General features: G+C 46.8%; 1 protein-coding gene across 2 annotated transcripts in view; it reads left to right on the top strand.

The window, feature by feature from the left end:
- The window catches only part of IL1RAPL2 (interleukin 1 receptor accessory protein like 2), a 349,653-nt gene that overhangs the window by 234,799 nt on the left and 93,308 nt on the right, over window positions 1–21,546 (top strand). For both annotated transcript variants that reach the window (XM_087727740.1, XM_087727739.1), the window contains exons 4-5: window positions 3,290–3,476; window positions 6,548–6,701. In XM_087727740.1, the coding sequence (XP_087583866.1) occupies window positions 3,290–3,476; window positions 6,548–6,701 (341 nt within the window). The remainder of the gene's footprint in view (window positions 1–3,289; window positions 3,477–6,547; window positions 6,702–21,546) is intronic.

Below are 21,546 nucleotides of genomic sequence, written 5' to 3'. Positions count from 1 at the left end.
GCTTGTCAAAAGGGGCTCTTCGGCGGTCCCAGCTGCCTGCATTACAAACCCTCTTGGTGAACTTATTCTTACCCCGACCTTCCCAACCGCCTGACCTTTCGGTTCTCCCATCAAGGGAATCCATAATCCTTTGAGCTAAGTTAATTATTAATCACTCTCCCAGGAGCATGGGGATTCTAGAGATGACTGAGCGGGAAAGGCACATGGGCACCGGGACCACCGTCTTGTTCATCTTCGAATCGAACCCGGCCGCGGCCGTCTTTCTGCTCCTCGGTTGCCACACGGGGGGGGGGGGGGGGGGGGGGGGGGGGAGGAAGTTGCAAGGCATTGCTAGACGAAATAAGGAGCTTTCTCCTGAGAACCAAGGTCATCTCTACGGGCAACCGGTAAGGTTGGGGAAGGAGTGCCTGAAGACCCGCCAGTGAACCCAATTGCTCAACGTGACACTTGGGGAAAGGGTTATTTCTTAGTTTAATTATACTGAAACCACGGGAAAGATTTTGATTTGCTTTTCCATTGAGGCTGTGCCAATGTGATGTAGTCAGTAAACAGGACCTGTTCTGGCCCACCAGCAGCCAGCAGAGCTGCTGGCAGACTCAGACAGGGAGGAGGCTGGGGAGGAACCTGGGCAGCCCTGGAGCCTGGGGGAGGCTCGGACGAGGGCTCTGCGTGGGAGGCAGAGGGGGGGCTGTGCTACCTCTGGAGCCTCCGCAGTCTGATATCAGCGAGGCAGAAGAACAATGGGAGCCTGTTCCCAGTGTGTCCATGCGCAGAGCTGCCAGAAGGCAAGAACAATTAAGGAAAAAAGGGTGACTCGGGATCCCATTTTTACAAATAACAGACCGTTTTTCGCAAAACCGAGGCGCTTTTCTCTTCTCCCCCAGCGCTCAGAAGCACTCTGCAGGCTTCAGCAGGGCTGGGGAAGGCAAAAATTCCCCCATTTTTGTGAAAAATGGTCCATTTTCCGCCCATTTTTCAGAAAAACGGGGGTGTTTTGGCCTTCCTCCGAGGAGGGCCGAGGAGGAAAAAAACTTTTTTTTCTCATTTACCTCTTCAAAATCTTGGTGACCTTATACACCGATGCATCTTATAATCCGAAAAATACGGTATGTGCAGGAGGTGGGCCTCCACTTACAACAGTTCCTTTCGTGACCATTCACAGTTAGAACAGCGCTGAAAAAAAGTGACTTAATGACCGTTTTTCACTCTAACGAACATTGTAGCATCCCTTGGTCAGGGGGTTAAAATTCATACACTTGGCGATGGACTCATATTTACAGTGGTTGCCGTGTCCCACAATCACGTGATTCACTCATTCAACCTTCTGGCAAACAAGGTCAGTGCGGAGGGCGGATTGGCTTAACAAATCGTGCTCCTCACTTCACTCAATATACAGTCTACCCTCTTTCCCTCCCCGGATAATAAGCCCAGTTGGACTTTTGAGCGCATGCGCTAAAATAAGCCCTCCCCCGAAAATGTTGCAACACAGCAGCAGCCAATGAGGTGACCACGCTCGCCTCCTCCTCCTGCACCTCAAAAATGATAAGACCTCCCCGAAAATAAGGCCAAGCGCTTATTGCGGGGATCCAAAGAAAATAAGACCCTGTCTTACTTTTGGGGAAAACATGGTAGGTAGGTGGGTAGATAGATATTTTAAAAAAGCAGATGTGATTAGGATTAGATATAAAGGAAATAAGAGAACAGGTCAAAAGCTAAATTTAGTTTTTATATAATTGGCTATAATTAAATCTTACTAAAATGGTAATGAAATGAAACCCAAGTAAATCTTTAAAAATCAATTTGTTTAATGCAGCTAATGTGATTTCTCTCTGTTCATTTTCTCCATCTGCCAGATTCTGGAGAGGCAAATTATTTCTCAAATTCTTGCCTTGGATCAAATAAAGATGGGTCAAGCATGTCATTCATCGTTATTTGATTTAACTTGCAAAAGATTAAGTGGGTCGCTGCAATGGATCCATCTCATTTTGCAATGCTCCTTGAATTTATATATATTTATATATATTTATATATATTAGATTTTTTTACAACCACCGGTATGCCCGGGGTGAAAGGTATCTATTAGATTTTTAGATTTTTTTATCTAATAGATACCTTTATCTAAAATCTAATAGATACCTTTCACCCTGGCTTGGCTGATAACGGATAAGAGCCTGTGGCCTAATGGCTAAGATGTTTGCCTAGTATGTAATGCAGCCCAGGTTCAAATCCCAGTAAGGGTATGGCTAGCTGATGAGAGCTAAATAGCTTGAAATAGATCTATACTAGTCTCCCTTTATTTATTTATCAGCACAAATACACACACACACACACACACACACACACATGATAGATAGATAGATAGATAGATAGATAGATAGATGATAGATAGATGATAGATAGATAGATAGATAGATAGATAGATAGATAGATAGATAGATTTGTACTTAGTCAGAATAGAATAGAATAGAATAGAATAGAATAGAATAGAATAGCAGAGTTGGATGGGACCTTGGAACTCTTCTAGTCCAACCCCCTGCTTAGGCAGGAAACCCTAAGCCACTTGAGACAAAGGGTTATCCAACTTCTTCTTTAAAACCTCCAGTGTTGGAGCATCCGCAGCTTCTGGAGGCCAGTTGTTCCACTGGTTAATTGTTCTGACTGTCAGGAAATTCCTCCTCAGTTCTAGGTTGCTTCTCTCCTCCTTGATCAGTTTCCATCCGTTGCTTCCCAACTGCTTCTAATTTCAAAGGTTTTTTATACGCCATCCAGAGACTTTTCAAGGAATGGGGGTACAACTAGTCCTCGACTTACAACAGTTCATTTACTCACTGTTCAAAGTTACAAGGGCGTCGAAAAAAAGCGAATTATGGCCATTTTTCACACTTATGACCATTGCACCATCCCATGATCAAAATTCAGACTCTTGGCAACTGACTAGTATTTATGCCTGTTGCAAAGTCCCTGGGTCACGTGATGATCCCCTTTTGCAACCTTCTGAGAAGCAAATCAATGGGAAAGGCAGATTCACTTAGCAAACCTGTTACTAACATAACAACGGCAACAATTCACTTAACAACTGTGTCAAGAAAGGTCATAAAATGCGGGGAAACTCACTTAACTCGCTGAGCGACATAAATTTTGGGCCCCATTGTGGTCCTACGTCAAAGGCTACCTGTCCTTCTTATGTGTCTGCACTCTCCGTGTTCAAAGATAAAGGTGATTGATTCAGAGGATGAATATGGTTAATTTTACGTTTTAACCGCTGCCGCCGTCTCTTATTTCCCTGCAGAAACTCAACATATTGCATGAAAGTATCCATGTCCTTGACGGTTGCCGAAAATGAACTTGGACTTTGTTACAACAGCACAATTCGTTACTTGGAAAAATCAGAAATCACCAGGACCAAAGTCATTTCCTGCCCGGATACCGAGGATTACAAAACGGGCAAGCAAGAACAGGATATAATCTGGTATAAGGTGAGACAGTTACAAATAAGGAAGGAAGGAAGGAAGGACATAGATGAATAGATAGATACATAGGTAGATACTGTAGGATGGGTGGATAGATGGAGAAATAGATAGATAGATATAGATGGATGGATGGATGGATGGATGGATGGATGGATGGATGATAGATAGATAGATAGATAGATAGATAGATAGATAGATAGATAGATAGATAGATAAAGGGGAGAAGGAGAGAAAGATTGGATGGATGGATGGAGAGTGTGTGTGAGAGAGGGAGAGAGGGAGAGGGAGAGGATGTATAGACAGACCATCAGATAGATGCCATAGTTAAGCGGGGGGGGGGGGAGATTGCATTTTAAAATGAATTTCTTCTCTGCTTTTTCTGGCAACCGAAAGCAACTAACAGGAGCAACTCATTAAAAATATGCAGATGGAACAACAGGAAAACAAAGCTCAGAAGATGAAGGCTCAGAAGAGGGGGGGGCTCAGAAGAGGGGGGGGGCTCCGGGAGCTGTTTCTTGGGAGTCGTGACCCCAAATTGCAAAAAGAAAAAAAATAGTTTCAAAGCCATCCGACTTTTCAGGTTTTCCTAAAAAAGAAAAGGGAAGGAAAAGAAAAGGAAGAACAGTTCAGACCTCACACTGGTGAAGAAACAGCTCGGTGGAGCCTCTTTTCAGCGCGAGGAGCTTCATAATGGGGGGAAATTATGGGAAAAGAGCCAAGGTGGCGCAGTGGTTAAAAGCAGCACTGCAGGCTACTGCTAGATCAGCAGGTCAGCGGTTCAAATCTCACCGGCTCAGGGTTGACTCAGCCTTCCATCCTTCCGAGGTGGGTAAAATGAGGACCCGGATTGTTGGGGGCAATATGCTGACTCTCTGTAAACCGCTTAGAGAGGCCTGAAAGGCCTATGAAACGGTATATAAGTCTACTGCTATAGAAAAGACACTTTTAGTTGATGGAAATTGTTGCTGTTCCTTTGTTTTCCTTCTTTTATATATGGACGACTTTTCATTCTAGAACAGCCTTCCTCTTTCTTCCTCAGTTGGCCTCCCGGGAGCTTTTTTAAAGTCCTGTTTTTCCTTCATTTCATCTGGAATTTCTCCCCCCACCCTCCTTCCCTTCCTTCCCTCCTTCCATACCTTCCTCCCATCTCTCCCTCCCTTCCTTCCTTCCCTCCCTCCCTCCCACTCTCCCTTCTTCTCCTTCCTTCCTTCCTTCCTTCCTTCCCATCAACCACCACCTCTCTTTCTCTGCATTTTGCCACCAAAGCAGAATGAGGCCTTTGAAACTCCAACTGGTGAGCTTGGCTTCCAATGCTGCAATGTTTGCATTTATCATTTATCTAAAACCCGGATGCCACGCAGAGTCTTGCCGTATGTCACAAGAGAGCAGAGGCCTCCTGATTCTGGGTCTTATGTCAGGGAAGGCTGAAAACACCCATGCTGTCATGGGAGATGAGCAGAAGCCAAGGGGATTAGTGCAGGGTGTTGGGTTAGTTGTATCAGGCTGCATTAGTTGGGGAGCAACTTTGCCCCCTGGGAGGAAAATATTTATCTCAAGCCAGGCTAGCAAAGGAGGCCACCGGAGGACGTAGCTCTCCCAAGGAGGGGATGATCTTGATTAGAAGACAGCATAGTGGCCTCCTTCAACCTCCAGGGACGTATGCAGATTTTGTCCTAAGCCCATGAGGTCATTATCCTGCTTTTGAAAACTGTCATCCAGAAAGCAATTTAGCAAAGGTCACATCTCACTTCAGGGGTGGGTTGCTGACGGTTTTACTACCAGTTCGCAAATCTCCCCCCCCCCCCCAACGCCAGATGCGTGTGCTGTTTAATGGAAATTGTTCTGCGCACATGCAGTCACCAAAATCCAAAATGGCAGCGGCCCAGCAGTGGTGAGGGAACCGGTTCAGGGGCCTGGCAGACCTCGGTCTCTGCTGGTTCTGTGACTCAGGCCAGACTTGCACGACCGGTTCGGACGAACCCACAGCAACCCACTCACTTCCCTGCTGCCTGCTCCCTCCCTCCCTCCCTCCCTCCTCTCTCTCTGTGTTTAGGTTTGTGTGTTTGTGTCTAGGAGAGGGTAGATATAAAAAAAAAGAAGAGACTGAATAACAGAATACCAGAGTTGGAAGGGACCTTGAAGGTCTTCTAGTCCAACCCCCTGCCCAAGTAGGAGACCCTATATGCCATGTCAGACAAACAGCTGCCCAGTCCTGTCTTGAAAGCCTCCAGTGATGGGACGCCCACCATTTCTGAAGTCAAGCCGTAGATTGTTCCCACAACTCCAAGAGTTTATTGTGATAAGAAAGTAGCCGTGACTATTTCTTGACCCGGCCTAAGCTCTTGACTGTGTTGGCTGAGAATTTGGGAGTTCCCCCTCCAATACACGTGGATCCCCTCTCCCTCTCCCTCTCTTTCTCTTTGGGTTTGCATCCCTGTGACCCACACATTTATTAGCTCTGCCTGTGGAAGGCCCAGTGAGTGTATAGCTGAAGCAACATTTCAACACATCTGATGCTGAGGTCCTTTGCCCTGCTATTATCTGAGTTCCACCCATAAGTTACGCCACATCGGCCTGATGGGTGACAGCTAACAATTAAGTTGTCATCCCGATTAAGCTGAGCAGGAGGAGATTGCCCATTGAAGGACGCAACGGAGCAATGACAGGATTGCAAGTCAGAAGTTTTGAAAATAACTGGTGTGCAGGCAGGACAGCAAAGCACATCGCAACACCTTCTCCCGGGGTCAGGTTTCCCGCTTGGGGTTGGGACTACAGTCTCCAGAATTCCCAGCCAACAGGGGAAATGAAAAAAACCAAAGGATTCTGCCCAGAGACTCTTCTAATCTGCTCTCCAACCTTCGTCCCCTGACGTGAGGTAAATCCCTCACCTCAGAAACTTGCAAGGTTGACCTGGAACTTGCAAGATTCTCCTTCCTGGGTCACCACCGACATTGTAGTAAATAAATAAATCAAATCATGCATAATTGAAGATCCAGTCAAGTCGCATTAGTGGATCTCGCGATCTCGTTGGCTCGAAGCACCGATCTCTTTGTTCTTTTGCTTCCCTTCCTCCTCAGGAGTGCAAGCCCAAATTGTGGAGAAGCGTGGTTGTTCAGAAAGAGAACACGCTCTTAATAGAAGACGTGCAGGAGGAAGACGGTGGAAACTACACCTGTGAGCTGAAGTTCGAAGGGAAGCTGATCAGACGCACCACTGAACTCAAAGTTACAGGTAAGTTCTGCAACTCACCTGTAAGTAAGCTTCCGGCGTGGATTCAGAAGACAATGCTCACACCGGGGGTGGCCTCAGAAAATCGATGGCCTGTCTTACTCCTTCTTGACTTACTGTGGTTTATGTGCCAGACTGGCAGCTTTGCAGGATCAATGAATCCAAGAAAGGAAGACTTGTCCAAAGGATAGAATAGAACATCAGAGTTGGAAGGGACCTTCTAAGGTCTTCTAGGCAGGAAACTCTATACAGTTTCAGACAAATGGTTATCCAACATCTTCTTTAAAAACTTCCAGTGTTGGGCATTCACAACTTCTGGAGGCAACTTCTGTTCCACTGATTAAATGTTCTCACTGTCAGGAAATTCCTCCTTAGTTCTAGGTTGCTTCTTTCCTCCTTGATGAGTTTCCACCCGTTGCTTCTTGCTCTACCCTCAAGTGCTTTGGAGGATAGTTTGACTCCCTCTTCTTTGTGGCAGCCCCTGAGATATTGGAAGGCTGCTATCATGCCTCCTCTAGTCCTTCTTTCTATTAAACTAGACATCCCCAGTTCCTGAAACTGTTCTTCATCATATGTTTTATCCTCCCAGTCCCCTAATCTTCTTGGTTGTTCTTCTCTGCACTCTTTCTAGAGTCTCCACATCTTTTCTACATCGTGGCAACCAAAACTGGATGCCGTATTCCAAGGGTGGCCTTTCCAAGGCCTTATAAAGTGGCATTAAGACTTGACGTGATCTTGATTCTATCAAGGCACTGTATGAACTCTGTCCTTGGGTGTCCTTGGCCCCAGGCCCACTCTGATACCCACAAGACAGTGCATGATATCATGTACAATAAAACACTTCGGTAGAAGCGGACGGGGAAAAATAATCTCGCCATGAGAGCCCGCTCTGCTTGTTTGCTTATTTTTATTTGATTTATTTCTTTCCCACCTTTATTATTTTTAGAAATAATGCAAGGCAGAAAAATATTTCATACTCTTTTTTCCACTTCCTATTTTCCCTACGATGATAGCCCCATGGGGTGGGCTGAGAGAGAGGGACTGACTCAGAGTCACCCAGCCGGCTTTCATGACTAGCTCTCTAGCCTGGTGCCTTAACCACTAGGCCAAACTGGCTCTCATCTCCTTATAACATCTCATAAATTCCTAATTTGTAAGAGTATTATGGGTTCTCCAACCTGTTTCTCCAAACCGATGCTGAGATAACTTGGGCTGTGAGCAGAGGTGATCGTTGCCTGCCCTGATGTTTGTTTGCAAAGATTCCGAGATGTGGAGGAGCTGCTTGAAAATGGCCCAGATTTTAGAGTCCATATGAATATTTCAAGATCTCAGGCAGGCAGGGATTGCGGGGGGGGGGGGGTAAAGGGGGGGGGGTCTTCTCTCCTAGCCTCTGAGTTTTGCCTGGGGACCTATCATTGCCAATTCTCACCCTCGGTGCTCTGGGCCAGGTGATCCCTTCTAAGCCAGGGCCTGTCAAATGGAGTGAGGATAATTTGATCTGTTGTTTCTCCAGACTTTACGGGGTTTTAACCATTTTGTATGATTATTTCGTATCGGGAGCGTGGATCTGTCAGCTCGGCTGGCCCTAGGGAAGGAAATAATGAACCCCCAAATGAACTGAAAGACAGATGGGGGCGGGGAACGGGGACACACGCTCTGGTGTCTTGTTCTATATATATTTTTCTGTTGACTTACACCCACTTTGTCATGGTTGGGAAGGCAAGGTGGTGGCCACACCCGTGTGTCTGGAGCCCTGTGCTCCTCCAAGCTTCTTGAATGAGAAGCAAAATGTTCTCAAGGGGCGGGGGGAATCAAGGAAGCCCAGTTGCCTGGGTCAGCCATGGCTGAATGATGGAGAATCTCCATAGACAAGGTCAACAGTGGCGGGTAACTGAAGAGGACATCTTAAAGACAAAAGCCACCAGACCCAACCTTAATGCAGCAAATGGTTTTTGCCAAAAGAAATGGAGGGCCTCCTTTCCGATGGATTCCATTAGACCAGGGGTCAGCAACCCACAGCTCTGGAGCTGCATGTGGCTCTTTCGTCCCTCTGCTGCGGCTCCCTGTCACTCAAAATATACGTCACAAACGCCAACGTGCGACACTCGCTGGCATGCAATTTATTAAGCTTTTTGGCCCTCGGTAGACCCACCATGGATCAATCCAAGAAAAGTTTCAGAAGAAAACAGAACGTTTAATTCAACTCCATATGCCAGTTTTGTAGCTGCTCAGGAAATAGTCAGGCACCGGAAGGGTTTTGTGGCTCCCGGTGTTTTCTCCAAGTGGCTCTTGGAGCGTTTAGGGTTGCCGACCGCTGCGTTAGACAGCTCCTCTTCAATTCCCCAGTAGCTGCGTCAAGGTTGGCCATGGAGCCACTGATGAGATGACAACTCCGAAAAGGAAAGGAAGGTTTCCTTCATAAAGGCCTCTGAAGACGCTGCGAAAAGGGAAGAATATTATGCTGCAGTCTATGAATTATATATAGTCCCAGTTCTCTGTTGCTTTGCTTTACAGCCTCCCAAGTAGAGTGTTTCGCATGCGGAGTAATTAGAAGGGTAAATAATGTTCCCTTTTATCATTTTGTGAGGCATTCTGCCGTTTTTTCCCCCCCCAGAGTCAACTCGTTTACTTTACTCCAGTCTTAAATCACGAGATTACTCGGTTGGCCCGAGAGAGAAATGTGGTCTCCTCAGTTTCTTCCTCTGTAAAGACGTCTTTGTGTCGATGCTCAGTTGTCTCCCAACTGAGAGGCACCACTGGAAGGGCAGGGAGCGATTGTTTTTGGTTTCTTTATTTTTCCTCTTGTCAGCAGTTACTTTGGCCCCAATTTTTAGCGAATTCTACTTTTACTTGGAAGAATCCGAAAATTAGTTTCAAAGTTGGGAGAATGAGAGCCTTTTGTGAGATCTTTTAGTCGCTTCTGAGCCTCAGGGCTGTGTTTTTTCAGCCTTGGCCTCTTTATGAGGTGTGGACTTCAACTCCCAGAATTCAGTGCCGACAGGGGAATCCCTGGGAATTGAAGCCCACCGAACCTGTAGTCCCAAAAGATCAGCCTCCCGGTCGAATGGGGCTGTAAGCTACACCTTTCGCCTTACGCTTGCAGATACGGTGCTTCTTGTGGCATCTTCTAGTCTCTGACTGAAAGAATTAGTAGTCTGGGAATTAGAATTAGACTTCTGGGAATGGATGTCCACCGAAGCCGAAGTCCCCAAAGACCCCCTGCCAGCCTTACCTTTCCAGAGAGAAGGTTCCCGCGAATCATCCTCTGCGCCATTTGGAAAACAAGAGGGCTTTGCACTTATAATGCCCATCTGACTCTGAGCTACTATTGGGGGATGATCAAGATGAAGTATTTATGTCAGCGTAATTAATCAATTTCTGTGGATAATTAACTGGAAGAAATTCAAGGGTAAAAGGATTGTTAGCAGTCAATACTTGGAAGTTATCATGGTAGCCTCAAAGGTGCTTTTCCGAAATGCAACTGGACAACGCAGATGACAGCAAACCTCCATAGACGTCACACAACTGGATAAAAGGTTGTAATAAGATTTGAAGCAGTGTAGAACTTGGTACAGGTATGTTCTCTTCACACATCTATTCTTCTTCTTCTTCTTCTTCCTCGTGTGCCATGTCCGTCATTGGATGTTGGCGATCGTGACGGTAATCCCATTTTCATCAACAGCTGCACCAAAAAAGTGCTGCTGAGTTTTGTCTAAACCGGTCCCTTAGATTTTGAAGCCATGGTGGTCTTCTTCTGGAGCACTGATGAGGTTACCTAGTTGGGTCATGAAATGCCTGCAAGAAAACCACCAAGCTCAGAGAGCAGCAAGGACAGTTCAACTCTTCAGCTCTAAATGTTCCCTTCTAAGAGAATCTCTGTAGCTCAAGATACAGGAGCTCAATACCAGGGAATTACTGACACTCTCAATAATTATGATACACGCTCACAAGTGACTTTCTTCAATGCCGTCATTGCGAATGCCTGTCACTAAACGAACTGCTGTAAGTCGAGGACAGCCCGTACCGGCAATTTCCTACACGTTCTTCTTTTGTGAATGAGGTTATGACTCTGCTGGGACGGTTCCTGACAGATGGCAGGATGAAGGTTTGCATCGATGGATGGGGAAGTGCCAGGTAATAATGACAGGTTTCGTGTGTTTTTTCTCAACCACTCTTCCCGGAGGAACAGAGCCACCCGCTTTTATTAGAGAAACTTTACTTGAAATTGCAGATCTGTTGTTTCCATAATTGGAACACACATGGCCACGACACCAAAGATGTAATTATTTTTCAGGCTTAGGAGTTCAGGAAGGGAAAAAAAAATAGTTTTAGCGGGAGAGACATAATCGTCTGTTGCAAACAATGGTGCCAAATTCCAATTGATCTAACTGGATGTAAAACTAGTATGCACCCCTTTCTGTTTTGTGGATGGAGAAGCCATTGGCTGCCTTTCAGAGGTGGAATTCAGCCGGTTCGGACCGGTTCGCCCAAACCGGTAGCGGAAATTGTGGGTGAGCCAGCCCCCCCCCCCCAGTCCTTAGATAAACATTAAAAACATTGGCCACAGTGCGACATTTCTGGCATAAACGTTTCCATAGAGTGATTAGATCTTACAAGAATTACGTTTGATCTCCTTTACATAGATGTATGTAGTCAGTCAGTTGATCTTTTCTTATATAGAATTACTAATCATGCAAATATATATCCTACTCCTACCTATCCCACCTTCTTAAGACCGCATGTCCCAATTCTTGTCTGTGTTTTCCTGTCCCGGCCTTTCCCCTCCTTCCTAACCATCGGGACCATTTGTCCCAGATTTCCTGGTGTTCCGCCTCCCCCTCGTCTTTGAGCTCCGGAGTCAGCCTGTCCATCTCTGTCCACATCAGCACCTTATTCATTATTTCTTGTTCCGAGGGACTCTCCTCATTTTTCCATTCTTGTGCAAAAACCAGTCTTGCCGCCGTTAAAATATGCAGCATTAAATATAGCCCACCTTTGCCATGTTTTTCTTTTGTGATCCCTCAACTCCATCTTTTGATTTAGCGGATCTTCCAAATACTTTCTTGTCTGCTGCTATGTAGGCCGGGGGCATGCGCAGAAGGTTCATGCACGAGCAAAGCACATGCGCAGAAGTGGTCCATGCATGGCAAACTGGTGGTGGCTACAAAATGTGAAGCCCACCACTGCTGCTGTTGTGGCTTTTTCCACATCTTTACTACAACAACACGGAGGGTCAGGGTGGGTGAGTTTCACAGGACCGGAGTCCATTGGGAGGCAGCAAATTGCGGACAGGCGCATCACACAAAAGGATGAAAAAATAGACGTCGTGTTTTCACTTGTCCTCCTTCCGTGCTACCCAGAATTCTGTTCATCTTATGAGAGAAGTAGTAGAGTGCGGCATTGACGTATTACCTTGGTGTATTTTAACCTCCGCAACTTTAGGATCAGGGAGGGAACTTCAACCCCCAGAATTCCCCAAGGAACAAGCTACCGGGGGGGGGATTCTGGGAGTTGGAGCCCACCCAATCTAAAGTTGCCGAGGTTGAAAAACGTTGCATTTCTACTACAAGATTTCCTTTTTTAATTCAGCAACATTTTGCAAAAGGAAGGAAAGGGGAAGGGAGAGAGGAAAGGAGAGGAGAGAAAGAAGAAGGAAGGAAAGAGAGAAGGAAAGAGGGGAGGGAAGGAAGGAAGGAAGGGGAGGAGGAAGGGGAGAGGAGCAGAGGTGGGTTCCTACCGGTTCAGACTGGTTCAGCCGAACTGGTAGCAACTTGGCAGCCAGGGTCGCTGGAACCAGGCCTGCCACCCCCCCCCAAACCGGTTCTCCCAGTGGCCCCAGAGACGGCGCCATCTTGTTTTTTGCTTCTGCGCATGTGCAGAGCAATTTTAGTGGTACTGTGCATGCGTGCACAGCGTGCATCAAGCGTGCGTGCATGACATGCCCCTGAGCGAACTGGCAGTAGCGGCTGCTGCAACCCACCCCTGGAGAGGAGGGGAGGGGAAGGGAAGGGAGGGAGGGGAGGAGGAAGGAAGGGGAGGGGAGGGGAAGTAAATGGATGGGGAAGAGAAGGGAGGGGAAGAGAAGGGAGAGGAGGAGGGAGTAAAGAGAGAAGGAGGGAGGGAGAGGACGGGAGGGAGAGGAGGAGAGAGGGAGAGGAAGGGAGGGAGGGGAGAGGAAGTAAATGGATGGGGAAGAGAAGGGAGGGGAAGGAGGAAGGAGAAGAAATAAAACAAACTCTTGGTTTAACGGACCCCATTTACCAGACTTGAGAGGCAGTGAGTCGTATTTCTGTTTAGACTTCCTTCCTCTCCCCCCCCCCCAAATGACGGAGGCAAACCTGTTGCATTCAAAAGGTTCCTGATGAAGCCCTTAACGTTTACACTGAATGAGACCGTCTTTACCTTATTTGTATCAATTCATGTCCACGATGTGTAATGATGATCCCGATGTACGTTGACAGCAAGTGATGCAGTTTATGCCTTTTGCATTCTCAGGCAAATGAGCTAAATTGCCCCGAATGAGGCACTTTGGGAGGGAAGAGACAGGGGGGGAGTCCCGCGTGTGCTTCCCCTCCTCCCCAGGACAGCTGATTAATAAAACATTTGCTCTGCAGCTAGGAAAGGTGGCACCGATACCCACGCCGCCGTCTTCTTCTGGAGACCTTTGCAAATTGTCCTTGCGTCTACCAAACTCACCCGGCGCAGGGACGGCTCCTAATGAGGGCCCACAAGTGGCCGGAGCTGCCGTCTTTCTATAGATCTTGGTGGGGGGGGTGGGGTGGGTGCTGGCTTTGTTTCAGTAAGTGGGTTGATTGGCTGATAAAGCTAGAGAGCACATCAGCCTCTTTGCTTTTTAGGCAGTTTGGTTAATCTTTTTTTCCCCCTCCCTTTTTCTCTCTCCAACAAACCGTGCCTGGCTATTTGGCTAAGCTCTGCCCGAGAAAATATGAGAAAGGAAAACCCATATATTATCTCAGCGCTGCTTTATCCCTTTTGGGCTGTCTGTGAGGGGAGAATCTGCAGTTGGCATTTCTATGGTGAATCCAAGAAGTTGAAACTGAAAGGGTCATAGAAGTCCCAAGTGCCTTTTAAAAGCTCCCCCCCCCCCCACTCCATTAACTTTCTTCTACCTTTTCTCTAACGGACGCAGGGGCTCAGTGGCTAAGACCCTGAACTTGTCGATCAGAAAAGTCAGCAGTTCGGCAGTTCGAATCCCTAGTGCCGCGTAAAGGAGTGAGCTCCCGTTACTTCTGCCAACCGAGCAGTTTGAAAGGAGGTAAAAAATGCAAGTAGAAAAAATAGGGACCATCTTTGATGGGAAGGGAACAGCCTTCCGTGCGTTGAGTCATGCCAGCCACATGACTATGGAGACATCTTCAGACAGCGCTGGCTCTTTGGCTTTGAAAGGGAGATGAGCAGCGCCCCCTAGAGTCTGGAACAACTAGCACAGATGTGCGAGGGGAACCTTTGCCTTTATCTTTTCTCTTTGTTTACTATCCCACAGTTCTGCTTTGCGTTCAGTTCTTGAGTTCCGGGTGAGCTCTGGAAATTTCTAGAACTTTATTCTAGAACAGCAACTTCAGGGCGAGGGCAGGAATGTTGAGCTGCATGTTTTTAAATCGGCACATGCAGAGATGCACCAACCCCCCCTCCCTATCTTTTACAGATAGCCCTTGATGTATGACCGCAACGGAGCCCACGGTTTCTGTCACTAAATGAGATGTTTGTTCAGTGGATTTTGTCCCATTTTACGACATTTCTTGGCATGGTTGTTAAGTTGAATCACTGCAGTTGTTAAGTTAGGAACATGGTTGTTAAGTGAATCTGGCTTCCCCATTGACTTTGCTTTTCTGAAGGTCACAAAAGGGGATCCTGTGACCCCGGGACACTGCGACCGTCATAAATATGAGTCACTTGCCAAGCCTCTGAATGTTGATCATGTGACCAAGGCCATAAGTGTGAAAACTGGTCCTAAGTCATTTTTTTCCAATGCCATTGTAACTTCAAACTGTCACTAAATGAACTGTTGTTGTAAATCGAGGACTAGCTGTATTCTGGAACAGGACTGGATCTGAAAAACAAACCAAGCCATGAAAAGGTAATCAAGATTAAAATTAACAGAGTTCAGCGTGTTAAGAGAACGCAGCATCTAGATTTTAGGTGACCTGGATGTTACCCAAGGACAGCTTACAGCTATTGAATTGATACTTGTGTGTGTGTGTGTGTGTGTGTGTGTGTGTCTGTAAGTGTGCAGGTAGTTCCTGATTTACAACCACAACTGGGGTCAAAATTTCCATTGCTAAGCGAGCCGGTTGTTAAACAAGACATGCCTGATTTTACAACCGATATATTTGTTCAGACTGAGGCTTCCCCGGAAAGCATAAATCACCATCTTAGTCCCCCAAACCTCCTTTTATTTATACAGCTGTGAATGATGGTCATTCACAGTCCGCAAGGCTGCACAAACTCTCCGCGAAGGTTCCGACAGACGCCTGCCTGAGTTGCCACGGTCTTTCGGGGGAATGTCAAAAAACACCCACCTTTATCTCCCTTGGAACGCTGCCAGAGGCCTCATTGCCAAAGGCAGAGCAAGGCCAAACTTGGCACAGAGTCAAACAGAACCTTTCCAAGGTTGAACCGACCAGATGAACGAATTGCTTCCTGCAAAAGCTCATTTGCTCCTCTTTTATGTCTTATGGGAGGGGCAATCATCTCCAAGCCTTTCTCCCAGGTCGACACCCTGTTCTCTTAATTGTCCTTGCCTTCTGGCAGCTCTGCGCATGCGCACACTGGGAACAGGCTCCCACTGTTCTTCTGCCTCACTGATGTCAGACTCCGGAGGCTCCTGAGACAGCACATAAACCAGATGTCCCTGGGCCCCTTCTCTGCCTCCAACACAGAGCCCTCATCTGAGCCTTCCCCAGACTCCAGGACTGGCCCAGGTTCCTCCCCAACCCTCCTCACTGTCTGAGTCTGCCACCATGACAATATTCTGCCAACTTAAAAACACAAAAACTAACTAGAAACCAAACTAACTGTATTTATTATATAAGCCGAAACATAGGGTATAAACGTACTCTGTGTTCCAAACAGACAAATACACAACCTCATTAAAAGATAATGCACCCATTATGCACACACACACACACACACACACACTGCACACCCACAGAGACATGTACATATATGCCATTGATTATAAAGCTAGTGGCGTATTAAATTTAGTATATCTGCTGATGGAAGACTTGGGGAAAATAATCAGATTAGAGAGCGAGGCTTGTGGAGAATATCTATGCAGTTGCGAAGGGTGGCACATAATCAATTAAGCAGATACTGAAATACAGACTTGATTAATTGAATGTATATCATTTGAATGGGTATATTTAAGGACCGAGTCTGGGCAGGCTGTCGATCCATCATATTTCCACACTGCCATATTTCACAAGAACTCATGGCCCTGATATTTGCACTGCGTTGCTCAAATTGAGCGGCATAGAAACCCACCGCCAAAAGGTAATTTCGCTGTATCCACATCCAATCAGCTCACCCCCCGCCCTCCAAGTGTGAAAGTGAAATTGCACAGGGGGGATATAAAGCCAGACCGTTCTGTATGCAACGGATGCGAAGAAGGATGCCATGAACACGATGCTTTAGCCTGACATCATTCAGGGCTCCTGCTTTTGACAGCTGCAGTATATCTTCATCTGGGTTATTGTGCTTTAGTGCTCAGAAGAGAGCAATGGGGAAATTGAATGTTCATTGTTGCTGATCTAAAATAAAATCTTGGGGACCAGAGGCAAATTCCTATCAGTGACAAGCAGGGAGGTAAATACTCTTTGGGAGCAAGTTAGCAAGAGATGGGGGAGAAAAGAGCATTCAAACAAGCTCAAAACAAACAGTAACTATGGGTGAGCTGCTAAGGGTTATTTTTCCCCCCTTTCTTCTTCTTCTTCTGATTTATAGTCCAGACTTTTTGCTTTTGCTACAAGAATAGAGGAGGGGGGGGGGGACCCACTCATGGTTTCAGGCTTTGCTAAGCTAAGATAAAAATCTGCCTTTGGTGAGAAGGAAAAATATGGCCAAGTTTCATAACTGGTTTGATTGTTACTACTAATCAAGGTTAGTAAAGGGATGCGGTGGCTCAGTGGCTAAAACACTGAGCTTGTGAATCAGAAAGGTCGGCAGTTCGGCGGTTCGAATCCCTAGAGCCGAGTAACGGAATGAGCTCCCATTACTTCTCCCAGCTTCTGCCAACCTAGCAGTTTGAAAGCAGGTAAAAAAAATGCAAATAGAAAAAGAGGAAACGCTTTTGGTGGGAAGGGAACGGCGTTCCGCGTGCCTTCAGCATATAGCCATGTCAGCCACATGAGCATGGAGACCTCTTCGGATAGCGCTGGCTCTTTGGCTTTGAAACGGAGATGAGCACCGCCCCCTAGAGTTGGGAACGACTAGCACAGCTAGCGAGGGGAACCTTTAACTTTACCTTACTAATGTCAGGCTTGGAAGCCATCGGGGAATAGGGCCTCACATATTCAAACATGGCTACTCTGGGAGACTGGGAGGGGGGAGGGTGTGGGAGAGGTGTAGCCATAATAACATTCCTTCTCAGAAAGTCAAGGTCGCCTGGATGTGGATGGGAGGAATCTTCACCCACGGCAGTAACTGACTGGACCGTTTCATGGCCTTGCGGGTGTAGGGGCAGGGTCTTGGACTTTGAGCTGGGTGGGGGGAAGCCGGGAGGCTTTCAGATTTGGGTTTTCCCAGATGTGCCAACGTGGCTCTTCTAATCAATTGGTGTTTTGAGGGACTTCTTGCCTCGAGCTATTATTTCCTAGAGGATGCTCTTTGGAACCCTGACAACTAATCACAACATCCCAGAGAAAAGGGATTCTGGCTTCACTTTGGGGAATTGGTTAAGGGCCCCACATCTTGAATAACTTTCCTAACTGAGTTTTGATCAAGATTTGAGAGTAGTTTTCCAAGGTATATAGGCTCAGACCAGGCGGTTGACTGGATTTGAGGCCCAGATTTGCAGATGAGTTCATGATAGCAATAGCAATAGCAGTTAGACTTATATACCGCTTCCTAGGGCTTTCAGCCCTCTCTAAGCGGTTTACAGAGTCAGCATATCGCCCCCAACAACAATCCGGGTCCTCATTTCACCCACCTTGGAAGGATGGAAGGCTGAGTCAACCCTGAGCCGGTGAGATTTGAACAGCCGAACTGCAGATAACAGTCAGCTGAAGTGGCCTGCAGTACTGCACCCTAACCACTGCGCCACCTCGGCTCTATCCTCAAGAAATGATGATTTCTTGACGTTGCATGATGGACAGTCAACTTTATGAGGTGCCTCTAGTGACTGCTGGAATGTAGAGCTTTTCCACGTGTCCAAGATGATGGGGGGGGGGGGGACTGGAGAAGTAGAAGAGGGATGGATAAGGAAAAGAATAAGCAGAAGAGGAGGGGGAGGAGGGGAGGGATGGAGAAGTAGAAGAGGGGTACACAAGGAAAAGAAGAAGGTGGAGAAAAGGAGTGGAAGAGAAGAGAGGTGAAGGGAGGAGAAGAAAGAGGAGGAGGAGAGGCCTGGAGAAGTAGAAAAGAGATGGATAAGGAAAAGAGGGGTGGAGAAGGAGAAGAAGGAGAAGGAGGAGGAGAGGGATGGAGAAGTAGAAGAGGGGTACACAAGGAAAAGAAGAAGGTGGAGAAAAGGAGTGGAAGAGAAGAGAGGTGAAGGGAGGAGAAGAAAGAGGAGGAGGAGAGGCCTGGAGAAGTAGAAAAGAGATGGATAAGGAAAAGAGGGGTGGAGAAGAAGGAGAAGGAGGGGGAGAGGGATGGAGAAGAAGGAGGAAGAGGAAGAGAGGGGTAGGAAAGAAGAGGGATGAAGGGAGGAGGAGGAGGAGGAGACTACAGTATTTTTCAACTTTGTCAAGTTTTAAGATGTGTGAGTTCAAGTCCCAGCAGGTCGGCTGGGGGATTCTGGTACTTGAAGTCCATCCACCTTCAAGTTGCCACCGCTGAAAAGTACTGAGTTAAGACATAATTATGCTCTTTCCATAACAGACATTTCTCTGACTGCAGCAAATTCTGTGACATTTTTTACCCTGCTCTCCTGCCTTTGGAGGCTGTTCCAGAATGCAAAGCAATGCCTTAATTACGGGGAGAGGCTGGCGTTCCCTTGTAGCAAATGTCACGGGGATAGGATTTGGGGAGGGAATTCATTTGATTTGATTTTATTTTTGCTTAGAACAGCGCTGTCTCTTCTCTCCCAGATCCTCTTTGCTATTTTGTTGTCTTTAATATCTCTTGATTACATCTTGTTATCATCTTGTCCTCATCTGCTTTGTAGCTGGTTGCATAAAACAGGCGCTAATCTATCGGCAATTAGTTTCTTATTAAAGTCAATTGAGACTTCTACTAGAGAATGGGAAGTGTGTGTGTGTGTTTGTGATTAAAGTTCCCAGGTGGCAGGAGGGCCAGTTCCCCCTCCCTCTCCTCCCCCCCAATTGCCTTGTGCTCTTCCGAGATAAATGGTGAGACTTGCCTTCCTTTGTCCTCCAAGCAGAGTCTTTTGCAGTCAGAAGAAACAGTGGAAACTCCGTCATCTCCAGCCACCCTTGGACAGGCTCCAGCGTAGTTTCAACTGAGAAATTGAGCTCATCCTGGACCAAGATGAATCCAGGGAATCCCTAGAAATTTGGCATTCAGACAAATGAGCCATCAATAGTCGCATGGAGATAAACCACATTTAGACACCAGTCAGGAAAGACAATTAACTGACAGCGAACAATCAATTGAAATTGAAATCATCCACTGCTCTTGGACCAGACAGAGACAGTTTACAAAATAAGCTAAGAAAGGCGGGGGGAGGGGGAGACTGAGCAACCTAGATAAGCGAGGATTAACATTAGACAGTTAGGAAGAAAACAATATTCCAATCGAGGAACTATCAAGCAGAAAACCCTCACTGGCAGGGCAAACCACCCTATCTAAATAAGGGAGAACATGTCACACTCACTCGCACTGATGATGTTAACCACCCGTCTTTTTCACACTGTAAGACACACCTAAATTTACAGGAGGAAAACAAGAAAAAAATAGCTTTTGGCCTCCACATGTTGCATTTTCACCCTCCCAGTTCCCAGGAAGCACTCTGCAGCGCTACACATGGCATGTTTCAGCCAAAAACGGGCATGTTTGGGGGCTCCCAAGCCCTCCTTGCATCGCGTTTTTGCCCTCCCAAGTCCTCGGAAGCACTCTGCAGTGCTCCGGATGGCCCATTTATGCCAAAAACAGATCTGTTTTCACCAAAAACGTGCCCATTTTTGGCCTGCAGGGTGCTTCTGGGGGCTGGGAGAGCAAAAGCACAGTGCACGGAGGGCTTGGGAGCCCCCAAAATGCAAAAAATACGGTAGTTGGGTAATGAAATGTTTGGAAGCCAAGACTGGAGTTCAGAGAGCAGCCAGGAGGAAACGGATGACAAACCAAGAAAGTGAATCAGTGAACTTAAGTGGCGATGAGCTACTGATTTCATATTTGCTTTCACACTCTGATCAAGTTACCCCTTTTTAAATGATTAGCTGTATATTAGCACAGCTTCTGAAGCTGCAATCATATCCTTGAAATATGATCGAGCAATTCTGTCTGTGCGCAAAGCAACCGGCTGTGAGCGGCAGAGGTAGACTTAAGGGAGCGATGATATTATCGTTATTATAACTGCAACACTCTGAGTTTAAACAGAGAACTATTTGAGCAATCTAGAAAAATGATGCCCATCAATTTAGGCACATATGCGCAAGCTAGTGAAATCTGTGGAATGGATCTATCAGTCTTAATCAGGGAGATCAAATTATGTCCATAGAGGCCGCATAGAGGGTTGAACCTATAACATTACACCCTGCTTTATCTAGTTAGCTGTCTATTTCCTTAATCTGCATATTGCACTCTGATTCTAATGGATTGGAACGGTAGCAGTTTGGAAAGTTATTCTGAGCCGAGGGGGCGCAGTGGGTAGGGTGCAGTACTGCAGGCCACTTCAGCTGACTGTTATCTGCAGTTCGGCAGTTCTAATCCCACCAGGCTCAAGGTTGACTCAGCCTTCCATCCTTCCGAGGTGGGTGAAATGAGGACCCGGATTGTTGGGGGCAATATGCTGACTCTCTGTAAACCGCTTAGAGAGGGCTGAAAGTCTAACTGCTATTGCTATTGCTATTGAATCTTAACTGTTTCACGCTGCTCTGACCTAGGCCTCCCACGATCATGAAGCCGACTCCTCTTCCTGATAAAACCCCTTTTATGCAGCTTAAAAGGAATTCCTCTCCGGCAAAGTCCCGGCCAACAGTCTTTCAAGAGATTTCACAACTACAGATCTTCATCAGGCTTGGAGAGCTGCCAGGCTGACATCTTCCAAACGCCACTCTGTAGCAGGCAATATTTGGCAAGAAGTCAGGCACAGATCTTCACCCTAATTAAGCGAACTAATTGTCTCCTGCAAAATCCCCCCTCCCCTTTTGCTTCTCTTTTATTCCCTATGGGAGGGGCCATTCACCGTCCACCTGTGCCTTTACTCACGAGTCGACCCCTGTTCTTTAGCTGTTCCCTTCTCCTGGCAGCTCTGCGCAGGCACACCGCACACTGGGAACATTTTTTATCGAACTGGAAGTAATGCTGGCAGCAACCCACCCCTGATATACATAGACATAGGACACACACACACACACACACACACACACACCCCTCTTTAATAGCTGACCAGCTGCTGTAAGGCCATGTAAGGGCGTCTCTCCTCCCGTGTGTGCTTACATGTTATAGTTGAAGATTGATTGATTGCCTGGCTTTGCCTAGTGTGTGC

The sequence above is a fragment of the Thamnophis sirtalis genome, unplaced genomic scaffold, assembly GCF_051295495.1.
Source record: "Thamnophis sirtalis isolate CommonGarterSnake01/CBP01778 unplaced genomic scaffold, rThaSir2_p1.2 scaffold_13, whole genome shotgun sequence".
Taxonomy (NCBI): domain Eukaryota; kingdom Metazoa; phylum Chordata; class Lepidosauria; order Squamata; family Natricidae; genus Thamnophis; species Thamnophis sirtalis.
The sequence above is the reverse complement of the archived record's forward strand: the minus strand, read 5'-3'. Positions and strand labels throughout refer to the sequence as shown.